This window comes from Ostrinia nubilalis, chromosome Z, assembly GCF_963855985.1.
Source record: "Ostrinia nubilalis chromosome Z, ilOstNubi1.1, whole genome shotgun sequence".
NCBI classification, from domain to species: domain Eukaryota; kingdom Metazoa; phylum Arthropoda; class Insecta; order Lepidoptera; family Crambidae; genus Ostrinia; species Ostrinia nubilalis.
This window is the reverse complement of record NC_087119.1, coordinates 27291251-27313899: the sequence shown is the minus strand read 5'-3', so window position 1 is coordinate 27313899 and position 22649 is coordinate 27291251. Positions and strand designations below refer to the sequence as shown.

General features: G+C 38.7%; 1 protein-coding gene across 12 annotated transcripts in view; it reads right to left on the bottom strand.

Annotated features, from left to right (window-relative positions):
• LOC135086950 (titin) overlaps nucleotides 1-22649 on the bottom strand; it is a 117165-nt gene that overhangs the window by 56338 nt on the left and 38178 nt on the right. For 11 of the 12 annotated variants that reach the window (XM_063981784.1, XM_063981773.1, XM_063981777.1 and 8 more), the window contains exons 22-26: nucleotides 3852-9605; nucleotides 2282-3193; nucleotides 1490-1539; nucleotides 386-471; nucleotides 67-287 (exon numbers count right to left, since the gene is read on the bottom strand). In XM_063981784.1, coding sequence (XP_063837854.1) covers nucleotides 67-287; nucleotides 386-471; nucleotides 1490-1539; nucleotides 2282-3193; nucleotides 3852-9605 — 7023 coding nt within the window. The remainder of the gene's footprint in view (nucleotides 1-66; nucleotides 288-385; nucleotides 472-1489; nucleotides 1540-2281; nucleotides 3194-3851; nucleotides 9606-22649) is intronic. The other variant, XM_063981775.1, reaches the window with a different exon arrangement.

The window sequence follows — 22649 nt, the reverse complement described above, 5'->3', positions numbered from 1 at the left end:
TGCATTTCTGAAAAATAAAAACGTATGTATAGGTATTAGCATATTTAATTGCTAATAACCACTTACTCTGTACAGACAAAGCGGCAATAGTGGATGTGACTCCGAGCGGGTTGTAGGCTTCAAATTTAATTTCTCCAGTGTCGTCCTTGTAAACTTCGGGTATAATTAAAATAGATGTGCCATCTTCCATTTCTTCAATTTGGTATTCTTGAGATTGTATTATTTCGACACCTTGTTTCATCCACCGGACTTGTGGTTTAGGCACGCCAATTGCTTTTGCTTCTAACCTGAAATTCAGCAGATATTAATTTTACTGTTACTGATAAGTATGTGAAACTGCGTTTTCATTTAACTCAAAGGGCTTATAATAAAATATTAATCGTACCGGGTTAATTCGCCTTCGCTGGGCGCTACAACCGTTGGTAGTGCTTTTACTATACGAGGTGCAAATTCCTCTATATCACTAGTTCTCTGAAAAAAATAATCGATTATTTTAAAATAAATATATCATTACTAAAAAGGCATGATGATAACTCTACTTTTTGAGCATCATTATTATTTTACATAATTATCATAAACTACAGGTACATAACTGCCTTTTAACCTATAGTGTCTGAGTTTCTTGAGCTGCTTCTTCTCAGCACCGGCCAATTTATTATTTATTGTCTCGAAGCAGTGGTAGGGTTAATACTGGGACGTGTAATAGTGAGTTATAAAAGACTACTTACAAAAATAAATGAGTTTTATAAGTTTTTTAATAAACACAACATTTAATATTCTTAGAGAACAAAATATCAAATCAAATCAATAAATCATTTATTGCGTATTTATTAATTCCTTGCATTGCTGAAAGTACTCTACGAGTGAGATGTCAAAATCGATAAGAATGAAAAAACCGTACAAGTGCGAGTCGTAGTCGCCCACCGAGGGTTCCGTACATGTTTAACTATCTGTGCCCGCAACTTCGTACGCAGGAAAATAGTTTGAATAATATTTCCCGTCTTTGCAACATTTTTAGGGTTCCGTACCTCAAAAGGAAAAAACGGAACCCTTATAGGATCATTTTGTTGTCCGTCCGTCTGTCAAGACCCCTTTTCTCAGAAACTCGAGGAGGTATCAAGCTAAAATTTACTCAAGTCTGCTGTCCCTTGGAGCTGTGAAAAAATCAAACATCTAAGCCAACGCAATCCGTTTATTCGGTATTTTCAGTATTTTCGACGCTCGCAAGGGAATCAAAACCTACAGGGTCCTTCCCGTGAACTCAGAATCTTGAAATTTGGGTACGAAGCAACGTCTTATAGCACAAATAAAAGAAAAATTGCGAAAACCGTCAATTTTTGTAGGTACCTTCGTTGCGCGATTCCGACTCGCACTTGGCCGGTATTTTAAGATGCACTGCTATTAACGCCTAAGTCACGTTTCTTGTTTCCCTATAATGTCATTATCGATTTTGTAAAGATCTTAATTTTGTAAAACCAGATTACTTTACCTCGTCACTGAGTATATCTTCCTCCGAAGCACTCGGGACGTATTCGTACGCTAGAAAATAAAACAAATATTAATACATGGAATTATTTATCTTTCTATTACAAATTACAAGTAGTACGAAGAATTTTCATTATTATTTTCACTGTATCTATCTTATAGTATCCTATGATCGTATGAACATTTTCGATACAATCCATTCAGATCAATATTTGGTTATAGAATTGTTGAACTGATAGAACTTTTTAAGATGGTCAAAGGGAATTTTGTCACTAAATACTTGGTTGATGGGTTAAAATTTGATTTATGATTATGAATTTTGAGTGTCCCAAAATCATTACTCTTCAGCTCCTAAATAATAAATATCATAGCCATCACAATAGCCTATCTTTAATTATCATTATCATCCATTACACATTCTTAAAAAGCATAAAATCTAAGTGCAACAAAACAAAAAAATCATTCGTCACATGAAAAACTTTGATTTTTCTGAAGTAAACTCCTAATAAACAGTGATAATCATGTTGTTGTGCATAAATAAGCAGTGAACGGTGAGAAACTGAGTTGTTTGCCCAAACCAATTGCTGTTTCATTCTTGTAATCATTACATCAGTCGGAGATAACTCTTAAACTAAATTAATGACCCTATGTAGTTTATTTATCCCTCCAGATGCATGGCAAGTGTATGTTAGGATGTTTTAGTGAAGTATGAAAATAAAGTGCAGTGTTTTACAGTGTCATACATGCAACTCATGCAATCATGAAATATTTATTGAAACTGGAACCAATCTGCTACCTTCTACATTTATTGTACATTCGGTGCTACTACTTCCAAAAGTGTTTGTCGCCACACATTTGTAATTTCCCGACATTTCTGGAAAGGCTTCTTTTATACATAATCCACACAGTCCCGATTCTTGCCGGGCAAAGGTTATATCTCTAACTTTTTTTATAAATTTGTCATCATGATACCATTCAATTTTCGGCCAAGGTTCACCAGATACTTCACAAGTAAGATATATTGGTTCTCCATCCATTACAGTGGCTGACTTTAGGGGTGTTACTATTTCAGGACCCTTTCCTGTTACGTAACAAGGTTCGTTGTCTATGAGAATTAAAGAAGCTGAACAGGACACTGATCCTGCAAAATTTTCTGCTCTACACGTTATAACTCCAATCAAATCTTCTGTAATGTTTTCGATACATAGACAAGATATATTTTCTCTGGTTGTTACGTATATGTTATTCAGTTTGTTTTCTTTTGCATGAGACGTAACCTCCTTGGTGTTTATAAACCATTGGAAAGAGGCACATGGAACAGAAATTACCTCGGCTTCCATCAAAAGTATATCGCCTAATCGTATTTCTTTTGGATAGAGAGGTCGTATGAACACTGGTGGTTGCACTTGCCCTTCGTCTGAAGGTTTTGATAATTTTACTGAACATGCTGATTTAATTGTTTTATCCATAGATTCAATGATTACTTCATATTTTCCAAGTTTACTTTTATCTGTATCTAAAACTTTAACAAATGATTTCCCCCTTTCTGTATTAATTATGCAGTCATCTCTAGGCTCTATGAGTTGGTTATTACGGTACCATGTTACTTGACAGTCATCTTCCGCTTCAAAGAAAACGACGAGTTCAAAGTCTGTGTTTTCCAAAACGTTCTTTGCCGTTAAAGGTTTTATAATTATTGGTCCAACTTCTGCAAAACATGTACATCATTTTAAAACATATCGATACTTCCTTATTTGTTATGCGTAGTGTATTTTCTAATAATTTAAAAAAACAAAGTAAGTAGCAGTAATTACAACGGATACAGCTAATTACAACATTGAAATATGTGGTTAGACACTAAGGAGGTACTTTTAGCAGATTATTATGAGAGTGAAACTTGTTATTTGTTTGTACAGACGTTATTACGAAGACACCCAAAAGAATATAAGTAGAGCAAGGTGTTTTCACCTGTAGCCATCCAAGTGTAAGAAAATGGAAATAGTACACACTGATATCAAAAAGATGTTGTTGGTAAAATTATGAGGAAGTAAATTGAATTAAATAGACTTTTATCTGTTATTAGTTTTTAATGGAGAATGAAAACGGAAGTATATTTTTTATTCGTGTGTGTGTGTGTTCATTTTTCCAATAAATATTTAATACATAATTTGTAACAACGGCTAAAAACGATAGACGGCCAAGCTACAAGAACTACGTTTTGGAGTAACACTTTAAAAAAATTAGAATTTGGAATTGTTGGCCATGCATCTGCTTACAAACAATTGTTGTTCCAATAATTATACTATTTCAATAATTATACTATTTATTTTTAAATTAACTGAGATTATGAATGGTGTGAATCTTACCTTTTTTCTCTTTTCGTGTCTTCTTCTTCACCACTTTCGATTGCTTGGTTACCACTCTTACTTCTTCTTCTTGTTCAACAGCTGGTTCATTTTTCACTTCTTCTACAATCACGATTTCTTCCACTTTGGTGTCGTCTTTACGCGTTCTTTTCAACTTCTTTTCTTCTATTGGTTTTGTCTCAGGTATAACCTCCTCTATATTTGTTTGTTCTTCCTCTTTTTGTACCTTTTTCTTCACTACTTTTGTTTTGCTTACAATTGTTACTTCTTTTTCCTCTACAGTGGGTTCTTCACTTTCTACTGTGGTAACTTTCTTAACTGGTTTTAGCTGGACCTCCTCAGGCTTCTGTTCCTCAGGCTCTTTCTGTTTTGGCACTGGCTTGAGGACCACCTCTTCCTTTGGTTCTTCTTCCTTGGGACGCCTCTTGCCTGTAGGCCATTTAACTTCCTCAGGAGTGGTCTCCTCGACAGGTTTCTGTTTCTTAACTGGTTTCAGCTGGACCTCCTCAGGCTTCTGTTCCTCAGGCTCTTTCTGTTTTGGCACTGGCTTGAGGACCAACTCTTCCTTTGGTTCTTCTTCCTTGGGACGCCTCTTGCCTGTAGGCCATTTAACTTCCTCAGGAGTGGTCTCCTCGACAGGTTTCTGTTTCTTAACTGGTTTCAGCTGGACCTCCTCAGGCTTCTGTTCCTCAGGCTCTTTCTGTTTTGGCACTGGCTTGAGGACCACCTCTTCCTTTGGTTCTTCTTCCTTGGGACGCCTCTTGCCTGTAGGCCATTTGACTTCCTCAGGAGTGGTCTCCTCGACAGGTTTCTGTTTCTTAACTGGTTTCAGCTGGACCTCCTCAGGCTTCTGCTCCTCAGGCTCTTTCTGTTTTGGCACTGGCTTGAGGACCACCTCTTCCTTTGGTTCTTCTTCTTTGGGACGCCTCTTGCCTGTAGGCCATTTGACTTCCTCAGGAGTGGTCTCCTCGACAGGTTTCTGTTTCTTAACTGGTTTCAGCTGGACCTCCTCAGGCTTCTGTTCCTCAGGCTCTTTCTGTTTTGGCACTGGCTTGAGGACCACCTCTTCCTTTGGTTCTTCTTCCTTGGGACGCCTCTTGCCTGTAGGCCATTTAACTTCCTCAGGAGTGGTCTCCTCGACAGGTTTCTGTTTCTTAACTGGTTTCAGCTGGACCTCCTCAGGCTTCTGCTCCTCAGGCTCTTTCTGTTTTGGCACTGGCTTGAGGACCACCTCTTCCTTTGGTTCTTCTTCCTTGGGACGCCTCTTGCCTGTAGGCCATTTGACTTCCTCAGGAGTGGTCTCCTCGACAGGTTTCTGTTTCTTAACTGGTTTCAGCTGGACCTCCTCAGGCTTCTGTTCCTCAGGCTCTTTCTGTTTTGGCACTGGCTTGAGGACCAACTCTTCCTTTGGTTCTTCTTCCTTGGGACGCCTCTTGCCTGTAGGCCATTTAACTTCCTCAGGAGTGGTCTCCTCGACAGGTTTCTGTTTCTTAACTGGTTTCAGCTGGACCTCCTCAGGCTTCTGTTCCTCAGGCTCTTTCTGTTTTGGCACTGGCTTGAGGACCACCTCTTCCTTTGGTTCTTCTTCCTTGGGACGCCTCTTGCCTGTAGGCCATTTGACTTCCTCAGGAGTGGTCTCCTCGACAGGTTTCTGTTTCTTAACTGGTTTCAGCTGGACCTCCTCAGGCTTCTGCTCCTCAGGCTCTTTCTGTTTTGGCACTGGCTTGAGGACCACCTCTTCCTTTGGTTCTTCTTCTTTGGGACGCCTCTTGCCTGTAGGCCATTTGACTTCCTCAGGAGTGGTCTCCTCGACAGGTTTCTGTTTCTTAACTGGTTTCAGCTGGACCTCCTCAGGCTTCTGTTCCTCAGGCTCTTTCTGTTTTGGCACTGGCTTGAGGACCACCTCTTCCTTTGGTTCTTCTTCCTTGGGACGCCTCTTGCCTGTAGGCCATTTAACTTCCTCAGGAGTGGTCTCCTCGACAGGTTTCTGTTTCTTAACTGGTTTCAGCTGGACCTCCTCAGGCTTCTGCTCCTCAGGCTCTTTCTGTTTTGGCACTGGCTTGAGGACCACCTCTTCCTTTGGTTCTTCTTCCTTGGGACGCCTCTTGCCTGTAGGCCATTTGACTTCCTCAGGAGTGGTCTCCTCGACAGGTTTCTGTTTCTTAACTGGTTTCAGCTGGACCTCCTCAGGCTTCTGTTCCTCAGGCTCTTTCTGTTTTGGCACTGGCTTGAGGACCACCTCTTCCTTTGGTTCTTCTTCCTTGGGACGCCTCTTGCCTGTAGGCCATTTGACTTCCTCAGGAGTGGTCTCCTCGACAGGTTTCTGTTTCTTAACTGGTTTCAGCTGGACCTCCTCAGGCTTCTGCTCCTCAGGCTCTTTCTGTTTTGGCACTGGCTTGAGGACCACCTCTTCCTTTGGTTCTTCTTCTTTGGGACGCCTCTTGCCTGTAGGCCATTTGACTTCCTCAGGAGTGGTCTCCTCGACAGGTTTCTGTTTCTTAACTGGTTTCAGCTGGACCTCCTCAGGCTTCTGTTCCTCAGGCTCTTTCTGTTTTGGCACTGGCTTGAGGACCACCTCTTCCTTTGGTTCTTCTTCCTTGGGACGCCTCTTGCCTGTAGGCCATTTAACTTCCTCAGGAGTGGTCTCCTCGACAGGTTTCTGTTTCTTAACTGGTTTCAGCTGGACCTCCTCAGGCTTCTGCTCCTCAGGCTCTTTCTGTTTTGGCACTGGCTTGAGGACCACCTCTTCCTTTGGTTCTTCTTCCTTGGGACGCCTCTTGCCTGTAGGCCATTTGACTTCCTCAGGAGTGGTCTCCTCGACAGGTTTCTGTTTCTTAACTGGTTTCAGCTGGACCTCCTCAGGCTTCTGCTCCTCAGGCTCTTTCTGTTTTGGCACTGGCTTGAGGACCACCTCTTCCTTTGGTTCTTCTTCCTTGGGACGCCTCTTGCCTGTAGGCCATTTGACTTCCTCAGGAGTGGTCTCCTCGACAGGTTTCTGTTTCTTAACTGGTTTCAGCTGGACCTCCTCAGGCTTCTGCTCCTCAGGCTCTTTCTGTTTTGGCACTGGCTTGAGGACCACCTCTTCCTTTGGTTCTTCTTCCTTGGGACGCCTCTTGCCTGTAGGCCATTTGACTTCCTCAGGAGTGGTCTCCTCGACAGGTTTCTGTTTCTTAACTGGTTTCAGCTGGACCTCCTCAGGCTTCTGCTCCTCAGGCTCTTTCTGTTTTGGCACTGGCTTGAGGACCACCTCTTCCTTTGGTTCTTCTTCCTTGGGACGCCTCTTGCCTGTAGGCCATTTAACTTCCTCAGGAGTGGTCTCCTCGACAGGTTTCTGTTTCTTAACTGGTTTCAGCTGGACCTCCTCAGGCTTCTGTTCCTCAGGCTCTTTCTGTTTTGGCACTGGCTTGAGGACCACCTCTTCCTTTGGTTCTTCTTCCTTGGGACGCCTCTTGCCTGTAGGCCATTTGACTTCCTCAGGAGTGGTCTCCTCGACAGGTTTCTGTTTCTTAACTGGTTTCAGCTGGACCTCCTCAGGCTTCTGCTCCTCAGGCTCTTTCTGTTTTGGCACTGGCTTGAGGACCACCTCTTCCTTTGGTTCTTCTTCCTTGGGACGCCTCTTGCCTGTAGGCCATTTGACTTCCTCAGGAGTGGTCTCCTCGACAGGTTTCTGTTTCTTAACTGGTTTCAGCTGGACCTCCTCAGGCTTCTGCTCCTCAGGCTCTTTCTGTTTTGGCACTGGCTTAAGGACCACCTCTTCCTTTGGTTCTTCTTCCTTGGGACGCCTCTTGCCTGTAGGCCATTTGACTTCCTCAGGAGTGGTCTCCTCGACAGGTTTCTGTTTCTTAACTGGTTTCAGCTGGACCTCCTCAGGCTTCTGCTCCTCAGGCTCTTTCTGTTTTGGCACTGGCTTGAGGACCACCTCTTCCTTTGGTTCTTCTTCCTTGGGACGCCTCTTGCCTGTAGGCCATTTAACTTCCTCAGGAGTGGTCTCCTCGACAGGTTTCTGTTTCTTAACTGGTTTCAGCTGGACCTCTTCAGGCTTCTGCTCCTCAGGCTCTTTCTGTTTTGGCACTGGCTTGAGGACCACCTCTTCCTTTGGTTCTTCTTCCTTGGGACGCCTCTTGCCTGTAGGCCATTTAACTTCCTCAGGAGTGGTCTCCTCGACAGGTTTCTGTTTCTTAACTGGTTTCAGCTGGACCTCCTCAGGCTTCTGTTCCTCAGGCTCTTTCTGTTTTGGCACTGGCTTGAGGACCACCTCTTCCTTCGGTTCTTCTTCCTTGGGACGCCTCTTGCCTGTAGGCCATTTGACTTCCTCAGGAGTGGTCTCCTCGACAGGTTTCTGTTTCTTAACTGGTTTCAGCTGGACCTCCTCAGGCTTCTTCTCATCTAGCTCTCTTTGTCTTGGCACCGGCTTGAGTACCACTTCCTCTTTGAGTTCATCTTGTTTCGGCTGTCTGCCCTTTGTTAACCATTTGGGTGCTTCTTGAGGAAGCTCTTCGAGCTGTTTGGATTTTACGTCTTGTTGGATTATTGGTCCGTCTACAGGTTCCCTCTGTGTCTGTTCTTCTATATCTCTATTCACATCATCCTTTACTACCTGCTTTTTCTTGATTGATTTTCGCCAAGATGGCGTTTTATCATCACTGGGCTCTATCGGTACGTGCGCTTCTGTGACGTTTTCATCTTCCGATATTTTTAGTACAATGGTGTCTTCTTCATACGTTAATGACTCGTCAACTACAAGTGTACTTTTCTGGACAGAATCTTTGCGAACCGGTTTCAAATTCACGTCTTCAAATTTTTCTTTTACAATTTCCTTCTTTTCCACCTTCGTAGGCCTCAGACGAATACTTTCTTCTGTCCATGGAATACTTTCTCTTCGCTCTTGCACAGGGCGTTTATCCTCCGTTCGAGGTTTTCGCCAATGTTGTTTAGTAGTAGCTTCTTCCTCAACTTGTTCAATTATTTCTGATTTAATATCTTGAATTACGTTTTCATTTGAATCTTGCACTCTAGGCTTTCTCCAGTGTTTAGTTTCCTCCTTCATTTCAGATGTTATAGAGACTTTTTCTGAAGTTTCTGGGCGTGGCTTCCGCCAGCTTTTGGCCTCTAACTTCTCTTGTGTTTCTTGCATAGTGTCTTTTATATGTACGTCTGTAGAATCTTCCACATGTGAAGTTTTATCCAAAAAATTTGGTTTGTCATCTTTTCGAGGCTTTCGCCAAACTTTTGTTTCGAGAGTTTCTTTTTTAACCGTTTGATCTATAACCTCTTCTTCTTGTTTTTGAAGGATTTGTGAATCCTCGGTATGCACTGTTTTTTCAACCAGCTCTGGCTTCTTTTCCGCACGAGGCTGTCTCCAGTGTTTTGGCTGCAGATCTTCTTTTCTTATTGATTTGACTTCGGTGTCAGTTGTTTCTTGTCTGTCTAATAATAAAATATTTGTATCTTCAGATGTTGATATTTGTTGAATCGATTTAGTATCTTCTTGGCGCTGTTTTCTCCAGTGCTTTACTTCTAATTTTTCATCATTACTCGATTGAACTACTTCGACTTGATCTTTTTTACGCCAAGGGACATTACTTGACACCCTTTTCGATTCTATTTCTTGTAAATTTTGTAACTTAAGGATGTTTGTTTCTTCAGTAGATTGGTATAGTGCTCTACTAGTTGTTATGTCTCCTTTCTCGGATGTTGAAGATCTTATATCGGATTTTTCAGAGTAAGTTTTGTGCGTCATTCTTTTTTGAGATTCTGAAATTAAACAAAACATAATTATGTATAGAAGGGTTAAATTATATTTTTTTAAGTATATCGTTTGTGCAATAATATGTATAAAATATGAAAATTCACGGCAGGCTTTTAACTTTAAAATCAGTACAAGCTAAAAGCCGTGAATTTTTATATTTTATAAATTCATCGGAGTTTAAATATAGCCGTTATAAAATAATAAATGTGAACTAGGTTCGCTTCCAATACTTCCAAATGTAGTATAATTCTTTATTATGTTGTATTATAGGCTAAAACAAAAATTTGTTGCAGAAGGCATGTGCTTTCTGCAACTCATTTCACCTACCTACCTACCTATTATAGTAATATATTACTTTATACCACCAAAAACTTCATGTAAAAAAGGAGAGCAAAGTTCAATAAAAAAAATATGCTTGGCTGTGGGCTTAGCCGCAAAAAGAATGAAGATCTAAATGAGTGTTAAGTTCTGTGGAAAATCCAAATAATAATATGTATTTATATGAACAAAATAACATTATAAACAAGTATTAAACTATATTTCTTTGCTAATTGGATAAGTACCTATAACAATTGCTGTTATTTAAAAATGTGATGTTTAGCGCGTATTACAAGTTTTTTGTATGGGGACACCAGTTATTTTTTGACTTAACTTTATTTTTATATTTCTGTTATATAGCAAAATTTTATAATTCATATTATATTAGGATAGTTTCAAATATCTGCTTGTGACGGTTCCAAAGCTACAATTTAAAAAACATTGTATGGGGACGGCCCAATTTTTTATTTTTTTATTTTTAGATACGCTACGCTTACACACAATTACCAAGCTGGATCCCAAATGTTATCCTTCTAGGTCATCGGGAAGTAGGTTAGAATTAGGAACTAAAGTCAGTCAGTTAATACCAAAATTAACGACTCTTTGACCTTCATTATCTTTATAACCGTTTGAGCAAGCTTCATGATGTTTGGGCTTCTAGGTGTCCTTAATGGTTATAATGGAGAAGTTTCGTGATGTTGAAAACATTAGATTTCACTAAATGGGATTAAAATATAGACCAAAACTAAAAAGCTGGGCTAGTTCAGTGATTCGTCCCACAACAGTTTCGTCCCACTGTGACGAAACACTGAATTAAAAAAGATATATATTTTTCGTGCTGGATTCGTCCCATATAAATTATTCTTTAACATAATGAGATTTAGTACCGTCAGAAAGTCAATGAAATAAAAGAAGACATGAATGTTAACAATGTCTGTATTTAAAAAGAAATCAACATAGAAAATTTAAACTACTTGTATTAATAAGAAATCATAGCTTAAAGAATCACTGTATTAAATAATGCAATCAATGATTTTAAATTTTATTTAATAAAATTTTTTGCTAATCTATGAGTAGATTCACGTGTTGATTTTATTTAAATACAGATATTGTTAACAAATTCATGTTTTCTTTTATTTCATTGACTTTCTGACGGTACTAAATCTCATTACGTTAAAGAATAAATTAAATGGGACGAATCCAGAACGAAAAATGTATATTTTTTTGAATTCAGTGTTTCGTCCCAGTGGGACGAACGTGTTGTGGGACGAATCACTGAACTAGCCCAAAGCTTGTGACGCTATTTTTGAAATCCATCAAGAAATGACTGAGAAATTAACTATTTAAATTACCTCCATATTTTCGCGTGGAACTTAAACATAGGCGGTGCCGTAACGTCAGGCCACCTGTTGAAGTTTCAAACACAATGCTTACCACCCCTAACGCATTGTCGAGAATGACACTATAATGTTAAAGTCTTCTTTTCAACCGACTTCAAAAAAGGAGGAGGTTCTCAATTCGACCCGTATGTTTTTTTTTTCTATGTTTGTTACGCGATAACTCCGCCAATTATGAACCGATTTGAACAAATCTTTTTTCGGCGTATAGGTAATACCTCAAGGGTGGTCCCATTTAAATTTAATAATAGAAAAAACAACCCCCAAGGGTGGAAAATTGGGGATGAACTTTTTTATACGCAATATGTCCGCCGATTATAAATCAATTTGAACGATTATTTTTTTGTTGAATAGGTATTATCAAAAGGGTGGTTTCATGCGAATTTGAAGAAAATATTTCACCCCCAAGGGTGGAAAATTGGGGATGAACTTTTTTATACGCAATATTTTTAATTTTTAGTTTTTTTTTGTGTTCACGCATTTGAAGTCGGTTTTATTTTTTTTAAAAGTTAATTATTCTTTTTAAATATGGATGTCTTACTAAGGAAGAATCTTGAGTGACCCTGGCCAGGCCTGTTCATCTCCGCGAGTTTACATCGAAAACAAAACACACACGATGGCCGACCTACAGGATACTATTCGACAAGGCCTCACATACGAGCGAACATTGACTCACGCACGCGTAATCTTGTGTATGATGGAAGAAAATAAAGAAAATGGTGTACTAACATTTATTACATTCATACTACATTTTCCGCAGTTTGGCACCTCACTTCACATCATTTTACCGAAGTCAGCCCTATAGCTTCGGCGCAGTGCCGATCACTGACGTTTGTCAACAAAAAACCTACACTAAAAAGTAGAAAAATAATTACTAATTACCTACTTATTTATTAGGACGAATTATTAATATTTATGTAGGTATACCATGATTGATACTTCTGGAGTCGGTGCCAAGATTATGAAACATGTAAAGTTTGCCTGCACCGACTCCAAAAGTATCAATCATGGTATACCTACATAAATATTAATCATTCGTCCTAATAAATAAGTAGGTAATTAGTAATTATTTTTCTACTTTTTAGTGTAGGTTTTTTGGAGTCGGTTTTATTTTTTTTTATAAAATTTTACTTATTTCTTGCTTTTTAGTTAACTAATTATTACCTTGATGTTACCACTGAAGGTAGGCAGTACATTGAGACCATATTCTTAATGTATATTATAAAAAAGTTCATCCCCAATTTTCCACCCTTGGGGGTGAAATATTTTCTTCAAATTCGCATGAAACCACCCTTTTGATAATACCTATTCAACAAAAAAATAATCGTTCAAATTGGTTCATAATCGGCGGAGATATTGCGTATAAAAAAGTTCATCCCCAATTTTCCACCCTTGGGGGTGAAATATTTTCTTCAAATTCGCATGAAACCACCCTTTTGATAATACCTATTCAACAAAAAAAGTAATCGTTCTAATTGGTTTATAATCGGCGGAGATATTGCGTATAAAAAAGTTCATCCCCAATTTTCCACCCTTGGGGGTTGTTTTTTTATTATTAAATTTAAATGGGACCACCCTTGAGGTATTACCTATACGCTGAAAAAAGATTTGTTCAAATCGGTTCATAATTGGCGGAGTTATCGCGTAACAAACATAGAAAAAAAAAAACATACGGGTCGAATTGAGAACCTCCTCCTTTTTTTGAAGTCGGTTGAAAATGGTGCTTGACTCTTGAGACAGGCTAAATTACACCATTTTGTTAATGACATTGACCATACATTTTTTTAAATACCTTGGCGAAGTAAAAGTTCTGTACGTAGTACTTATTATTATTCTGTGCCCTGGCTGAAAAATTAAAAACTACTAGATTGTTAAAAAAATTGGATCTGTCAACAGCACTGGACCAGGGGTGATTTACTGTTTGTACTCCGAATGAATGTCGTGACTACACCGATCAAAATGGCGCGATATTTGTTATGCGCAACTTTAGGGCCCTGTAACTTTTGTATTTGTAGAGATATTTTCATGAGTCTTTCACAATTTTTATAAGTTTTACTGATTTTCAAGATTTATTAAAAGAAAAAAATTGAAAACTTGTCCATTAAACACACGTTGTTTTATGTGTTTACGTTAAAGAGGTTTTGAAGAAGAGAAGGGTCAAAAGTGGCACCAAATGGTTTATGTAATACTAGCTTTTGCCCGCAGCTTCACCCGCGTGAAATTTAGTTTGTCACAGATCGTCATAAATTGTAGCCTATATGTTATTCTGGGCTGTAAACAATAATACTGTAAAGTTTCATCAAAATCCGTTCAGTAGTTTTCGCGTGAAAGAGTAACAAACATCCAGACATCCTGAGGTAGGAAGTAGGATTATATATGTCAACGTGAAATTGTGAACTCTGTCAGTTTATAATATAACGCGTTAGATTGTAAACTAACAGTGGGTTAGGTTAGGTTAGATTGTAATTTAACTACGTCAGATTATAATCTGACGGTATTCACAATTATAAGGTGACATATAACTCAAAGGTGACTGGCTGACTGACTGACTGACTGACTGACATAGTAATCTATCAACGCACAGCCCAAATAACTGGACGGATCGGGCTGAAATTTGGCATGCAAATACATGTTATGACGTAGGCAATAAAACCTAAGGCCTAAGGGTTAAAACGGGATCCACGCGTACGAAGTCGCGGGCGGCCGCTAGTTAATTAAGTAAAATTTATCTATACTAATATTATAAAGAGGTAAAGTTTGTGTGTTTGTATATTTGTTAAATTGTAAGGGGTAATCTCGGGATCTACTGAAACGATTTTAAAAACTCTTTCACCAATAGAAAGCCACATTATTCATAGGTTGGTAGGTAGGCGGAAAGCTAGTAATTTATAAAGAACAATGGAACATTTTGTATGAAGTCCGTCCCCAGAACTGTAGAACTTTAATACCTTCCTTAATGATAGTACATGCTAATACTATAATTTTATTATATGACGCTCATACCTGATATGTCTCAGAAAAAAGTTATCCCACCAAAAACATTCTGTAAAAAATTAGCCAAGTCTCGATGGAGCTGCTTGTTTATCTCTAAAAAGTAATGAAATCTAGACAAAGTCGTGCCAAGTCTATGGTTCCTTACTGCGATTTCTTTATTATTATAGTTAATGTTGTGTGACTTGGCCGTTGAAGGGTGACAAAACCAGGTGCTCCATGACACCATTGCACCAATCTCTCGCCAGAACCGCTACCCATTGACGATGGAAAATTGACACTTGGAAAACGTTGATTCAACAATAACCAGTCAATTGTAGGTTTAATAAAGCTGCGTATTTCAATAATACTTATGTATGATTATCTTAATAAAGATTGTTCAACGGCCAAGTCACACAACATTAACTATAATAATAAAGAAATCGCAGTAAGGAACCATAGACTTGGCACGACTTTGTCTAGATTTCATTACTTTTTAGAGATAAACAAGCAGCTCCATCGAGACTTGGCTAATTTTTTACAGAATGTTTTTGGTGGGATTTCACTTATTTTTGTAGAAAGTGGCAAAATTATTTAACGTCGCGTCGTCGTTTTATCTATTTTTTTTACGATATTAAACACAAATAAACTCAACGACCTTTAAAATGGACAACGAATCAGAATTGTTTTAATAACATAACCTTAGCGAACCTTACAATCTTAGATTATTTATTAATCTAAGCTTAGGTACAATTATAATAAACGAAATCAACGAAATGCAAATTACACAACATTCAACTTAATCTACGGGGGGCTCTAGAAAGGAAAAAAATCTGGACACCGCTTGCTAGTGCTAGCGCCATCTAGCGGTGAGCGATACAGGCGAACACCACGGTGCCGGAGTAGTATTGACTATGAATGTGGTGTTACTCCAGATCTTCGATTTTCCTAGTTTTTATAGTTTTCCCTTTATGTGGCCATTAAACCCTAACTCTGTACCAAATTTCAGCTCTCTGAGTTTATGGGAAGTACTAGTTCTATTTTGATGATCATCAGTGAGTGAGTGAGTGTCGTAAATGCAAAACTTCGCTTTCGCTTAACTTCGGAACTAAATGACCTACAGACTTGAAATTTTGGATTTTAAGTATGTGATTATAGCTTACTAGATGATGAAAATTTCTGCGTTCTGGTCTTATCCAGAGGTTCTCAAATAGGGGCCTGAAAATGCGGCGAAATGGTTCCAGTAAAGGATGGTACGGCAGTGTTTGCTTCGCGCTCGACTTGGCGGGGGCACTGCCGTGCCCCCAGATGTCAAAAAATTATCAACCCTCAAAAAATACACATTAAATCAATTTTGACCAATTTAAAATGGTTTCACGACAGCTCGACCCCGGGACAAATCGACTCCTGCGACAACTCGATTTTTTTCAACGCTCAACACTTGACTTACTTCAAATGGTTTCACGACTGCTGGACTCTACAACAGTTCGACCCCCATGACAACTGGACCCCTGTGACAACTTGACCCCTGCGACAACTCGATTAAATTAATTTAAACCTACTTCAAACGTTGCTCGCCACTACGAAAACTTGACCCGGACAACTTGACCCCAAAACAAGTCTACTACTGTAACAATTTGACTCCAAAATATTTAACTGTGATACTTATTACAAACCATTTAGCTCCATCAATCAATGCCTGAACTGAATCTACAATAAATGCTCAGAGTTGTCGCAGGGGTTGACGTGTCGTAGTTGTCGACTTGTCACAGGGGTCGAGTTGTAATAGAGATTGACATGTCGCAGGAGACGAGTTGTCCGGGTCGAGTTTTCTTAACGCTCGAGCAGTCGTGATACCGTGTGAAGTAGATCAAAAGTAATTGAATCGAGTTGACGCAGGATTCGAGTTGTCATAGCGTTAAGCAGTCGTGAAACCATTTGAAGTAAGTCAAAAGTGTTGAGTGTTGAAAAAAATCAAGTTGTCGCAGGGGTTGAGTTGTCACAGGGGTCGAATTGTCCCGGGGTCAAGCTGTCGCCATACCCTTTAAAGTTGGACAAAAGAGATTTAGTATGTATTTTTTCAGGGTTGATTTTTAATTTTTATTTTTGATATAACTTTTTTCTGAGACATGTCACACTTGAGCTGTCATATAATAAAATTATAGTATTAGCATGGTCTATCCTATCATATAAGGTAGGTATTAAAGTGCTACAGTTCTTGGGACGATTTGTCCCATTGTTCTTTACATGGTTATTTCCTTCGTTCGTTTCAGCCGAAAGTCGTCCACTGCAAGACAAAGGCATCCCCAAAGGTTTCCAACAAAGACCGGTCCTGCGCCACCCGCATTCAGGCACCTCCCGCGACCTCCACCAGATCGTCGGTCCATCTAGTTGGAGACGAAAGTTTGTGTGGATGTCTGGATGTTTGTTACTCTTTCACGCAAAAACTACTGAACGGATTTTGTTGAAACTTTACAGTATTATTGTTTATAACCCAGATTAACATATAGGCCATAACGTATGACGATATGTGACAAATAAATTTCAATAAATAAATAAGACGTGTCTAAAAAGCGCCATCTATCGTCATTGGTTAAAATCTACAGCGCTGGACAAACTACTGTTTTTGACGTTCGTAAATATTCATGCGGGGAAAGACGTGAAACGCCATCTATCAACATGATAATATATAAAAACAGATTTTACCAACTAAGAGCTCGTTCCCACTTATCGGGTGTCGGGGCCGGATTTTAATCAGTTGTCGGCGCCTCTGTTCACACTTAAATCGGTTATCGGCCCGACCTAAGCTGGTTGGTGCCATTTTCACTCTACGGGAGGCGACTGTACACGATGGACGTTGACAAAGCTCTAGTTGTGATGTATTATTACTTGAGAAGAAGACGAAATAAAGCCAAGGAAAGAAAATATTGGGTACCTACAACCAACCCTGAGGGAAAGATTTAGCTTAGGAACATTTCAGAACTTAATAACAGAATTGCGAAGTGACGAAATTAAGTTTTTCAATTATTTTAGAATGTCGATAACTACATTCAACCATCTATTGGCTTAAATATCACTGAGGTGAGTATAAACTACCAAAACACAAGATTTGGGGCGGCGGAGAGAGTGCTATCGGCCCCGACATCCGACAAATGTGAACAGCGCCATTCTTATTCATAGACGAGCGAGACCCGACACGATTTTTTTCCGGGCGTAGAGGGCTGGCAAAACACCCGACATTTCATGTCGGCGCCGACACAAAATCGGTTTCCGATAAGTGTGAATAGCCTTATTATAATGCTCTGCCAATGGAACCTCCGATTAATATACGGCTCCGACAACCGACTAGTGGGAACGAGCTGTAATTTAGATGTCACTTCTTTTGTCGTTGAAGTCAACAACTCGGGCATATATCATAATATTGAACTTGGCTCTCATTTCACATTTATGTTTTTGATGGAATATTCTATTTTTACTATTTGTTGTGAAAATTTCAACTGTCTAGATATCACGGTTCATGAGATACAGCCTGTTGACAGGACAGACAGACAGTCTGACAGTGAAGTCTTTGTAATAATGGTCCTATTTTTACCCTTCGGGTACGGAACCCTAAAAATGAGGATTGAAGTTCACTTTTACGAATTTTCTTCATCTTTTTTACGAGCTTTTATTTAACACTGCACTGTTCGTTTGTAATACAGGGTGAATCGTTTGTAATAAAAATTATAAAGTAGAATATCCGTTAAGCTAACACTCATAACACAAGCATTAAGTTGCTTACTTTGGGGCTAGCTGGCGCTGTGTGAAATTGTCCAAAGATTTATTTATTTAATCATAGTCATTTGTTGTTTAATTTGCTTTGAAAACATCTGCTAACGTTATAAAACTTTATAACTATCTCAATCTATTAGTGGTGGTTCTTGATTGCCAGTCCCATCTTATCGATGGAATTTGAAGTGTTTTTAAGAGTTGCTTGTAGGTAACACAAAACACAAAAGTGTCCACATATGCGCAGCCTCTAAAGAAAATTTCCATCAAGTCTTAAATATATTAGTCAGTGAATGTGTCGTTGGTTTAACAGCATACTTTTGAAATATGTTTTAAATTGAATTAATTTCAATCACAACTAAAATATTAACGCATTTATTTATTTGTTTGCAGGTTTCCATTTACTGGACCACGACCACGCGTAAGTACGGAATTGTTACTCAAAAACGCTTACTTTATGCTAGTTTACCTCACAACAGCTAACCAGCTAATACGATTACGTGGACTACTAATAATAAAGTAACCTTATAATTTATTTACCACATCTGCCTTCCACTGCTGCACTGGTACTATAGTTCGTTCGCGCATCAGAAACTCAGATATTTAGGACAAACTTTTGATTTTAAGCTTTTAAGTGTATTTTTATAAATTCATGAAACTTAATCTTTTAAAATGTAATTTGTTTGAATCTTTACACCTCTGTGAATACACTTTTACCCTGCAGTTGCACTGATGATTCACTGCATTCTTAACGCGAAGGAACTATAGTTTTGCCTGTGTTAACTTCACATAAATCATTGTATTTTATTGGAGTTACACGTACGAGTAAATATTACCACTACGGACTGGGCCGACAATGGGCCAATAAAAATATAATCCTTGATAATATGGGATTTTTTATGGGACAGAGGGAAAACGAGCAGACGGATCACCTGATGGTAAGTGATTACCGTTACAGTCCCAGGGGTGTTACAGGTGCGTTGCTGGCCTTTAAGGTGTAATACGCTCTCTTCTTGACAGTTTGTTAGTCGTATCGGTCCGGAAATACCGCAGACGACAGTTCATACCACAGTTTGGTTGTACGGGGCAGGAAGTTTCTAGATAAACGTACTGTTGTGGACTGCCAACCATCTTAAGTGATGGGGGTGGGATGGAAGTGTTGTCGGGTAGATCGATGGCGAAAAGTGGTGGCAGAGATAAGTCCGGACAATTCATACGATAGAAGACGCACAGTGAAGATACATCTCTAAGCAGCGCCAAGAGGTCAAGCCGATCCGAAATGTTCTGGCAATCAACGATACGAGCTGCTCTAAGTTCAGGTCAATGAGGTCCAGAGGGAGAAGCTGGTACTGGGGCGCACGTGCCCAAAGATGAGAACAGTATTCCATAACATTCCATTCATTTAACATTCCATGAGTCGCAGGCCTAATATAGTTGCAGGCGATGGACCGGAGTGAAATACCGTCTCGCTCGATCTATTAAGCACACCAAGCTTCTTCGAGGCTAATTTAGCCTTATCTTTAAGTGACCACGGAACTGGACTACACTCAATATGTCGACACTAAGGATTCCGATATTGGTTGAGGCAGTTAGGGGAGTGCTCTCGAAACAGCGAGATTTGACAAACGACATCTTTTTGGCGGTGTACGCGCAAACTTGTGTCTTTGTAGGGTTAAACTGAACCAAATTGCGTCGACCTTATTTTGAGACCTCTTTTAAGGAGGTTTCAATTTCGAATACAAGTTTGTTACGGTTCTCAATGACGTACGTTCTCCCGAGAGATGTTTGCGCGACCGGTATAGGAGGCATCAACCGTGCTGTCGTCCGCATAACAATGAATGCCGCTCATTCGCAACATATCATTGAACTAATATTATAATTGCGAAAGTTTGTGTAGATGTCTGGATGTTTGTTACTCTTTCACGCAAAACTACCGAACGGATTTTGATGAAACTTTACAGTACAATTGTTTATAACCTAGAACATACTGGGTGGAAACGATAAGTGATCTCATTCGATTATTTCTAAACTATACATGATATAAAAAAAACTAGTTACTGATCCTGAAAGTGTGAAAGTGCTTCATGAGCTCTATCAAACGGTACCAATAATAGGTTAAAGAGTAAACTGGATCTATCCGAAAATTCAATGATTCCGGCTTCCATACCTTTGGTACGGCCTCATAATATTAAAAACTACAAAAGATATCGTAAAACTGGTTACTGAACCTAAAAGTGCTTCACGAGCTCTAACCAATGGTATCAATATTAAGTTACAGAATAAACTGGATCTATTTAAAAATTCAATGTTTCCATCTTCCATACTTTATTACTATTTAGTACTATCACAGATGGCACTCATCTCTTGATAATATTATAGCAAATTTTATAGCAAGGAAAGTCTAAAACTAATGTTTTCCTATATAATTTTAAATAAGAATGCAATTTACGAGTTTATTTTAAGTTTATTATTTAATTTTTTTTTAAATACACTTCTAACATTCTGTGTTTGGCATACATTTAGTATGGAAGCTGGAAACATTGAATTTTCAGATAGTGTCAGTTTAATCTGTAACCTGTTATTGGTACCATTTGAAAGAGCTCGTGAAGCACTTTCAGGACCAGTAACCAGTTTCTCGATATATTGTATAGTTTAGAAATAATCGAGTGAGATCACTTATCGTTTCCACCCTGTATAGACTACAATTTATGACAATCTGTGACAAACTGAATTTCACGCGGGTGAAGCCGCGGGCAAAAGCTAGTCATTTATATGCAGAAGGAAGAGCGTAGGCGATAGCACACAGCCCTGGGGGACACCAGCATTCACAGACAGAGTCTGAGCATTTACCGTCGACTACGACCTTTATGCTTCTGTCTGTTAACAAACTAGCCACCCATCCGCATAATCTCTCGGGTAGCCCATAGGAAGGGAGTTTCGAAAGAAACGCTTTATGCTAAACCCAGTTTGTTTTAATTATGTTTCATTATTTTTTTCAGCTTTTATTCTATTTATTCTTTTATGCATGTATCACACAGGGTCTAAGTGCTCGCCACAATGAGAAAAGAATTAAAAACCAACAATAGGTGAAAGTTAAAATCACAAAATTGATTGTATTATCTCCTAAGCAAAGTCGTAGATGGTAGAACATACGAGTACACCTTGATTTAAGGAATCTAAATTTAAGCTTTGAACGTCACCACCCTGACCACCCTTAATTCATGTTTGTTTTATAGTGAGTTACAAAACCAAAATTAAAACTTTCCCCGTTTTAGTAGGGGCTCGCTAAAAGAATTTCAAAGATCTCGTTCCATGTTTTTTTGGTAGGAAACTAATGAATTCTCGTCGGTATTTTGAAATTGTGAGGTGATGATTTAAGGTTCTGTTTTCCTCCGGCTCGACCTCCGAACGCTCGGCTGACGAACGCCGAGGAATGGAATAGATTTAGGTTTGTGTGAGGTCACGGAGTTGTATTGGGTGTCGTGTATGAAATGATATGCCTTAGAATCTAAAGCATAAGTAACTTGTGATAATATCTAAAGTTTAGATAACCATTCAAAAATAGTCAAGGTTTTTTATAAGTTATAATTACAAATTACTATTATGTTGACCCCTCGAAGTAAGCTTATGTATGTATGTGCTTGTGTCAAACAAAATGCAGTGCACCACAATAGTCCAGCGCTTGATCCTTGAATCTATCTCGACTTGGTTGTCCGATGCCGACATTATTTACCTATATTAATTTGATTGTTGTGTTTGTGCATTTCGATTTCCATATTTACTTATCATCGCGGACGCGTGATAATAAATCTTTCTTTGACAGATCGAAATCTGAGCGGGTGAAGCCAAATAGAATATGCCCTTGGAGACTTTTGACATACGAGTATTTTATGTATTTATTTAAAACCTTTTTGAAAATATCTTTAGTATTACAACCAAAATGACAATATTGCTGTAATCAAATCAAATCAAATCAAATCAAAAAATATTTATTCAGTTTAGACCACAAGTGGCACTTATGATAACGGTCTATACTTCAAATCACTGAATATAGGTACTAAAGTATTCCATTTTGGAAGGATCTTTAATAATTAACACGTTTCGTCATCTACATCTCTACACTTGTGTCTATCTACACTAACGTCATAGAGGAGAAATGTGATTGTTTGTTTCTATAATAAGTTCCGAAACTACATTATTTGAGCGGTACGAAATTCGCCGGGCCATTTAATTGTTTTAATAAAATAATGAAGTTTTCATTTTGGAACCGAACCAAGTTTACGAAACATCTGTGAATTTTTCTTACCATTTCTTATACTTACTACTTTGATCGTATTATCTTTAGATTCCATTTTCTTCTGATCTCTTGCTTGAACTTCCATGAATGATAATAGTTTTTGCCATAATTAATTTACTACGAGATAATAAATTTCATCTAAAATAACTGATGATCAACAAACATTTACATGAATGAGCAAAAACTATTATCAAGTGTTCCACCTTTTACTGCAACGAGGTAGTTACTTGCCATTTGGAATCCTTCCGCGACGTGAGGCAACAACATTCGTGTCAAAACCATCTAATCATTCTTGTGTG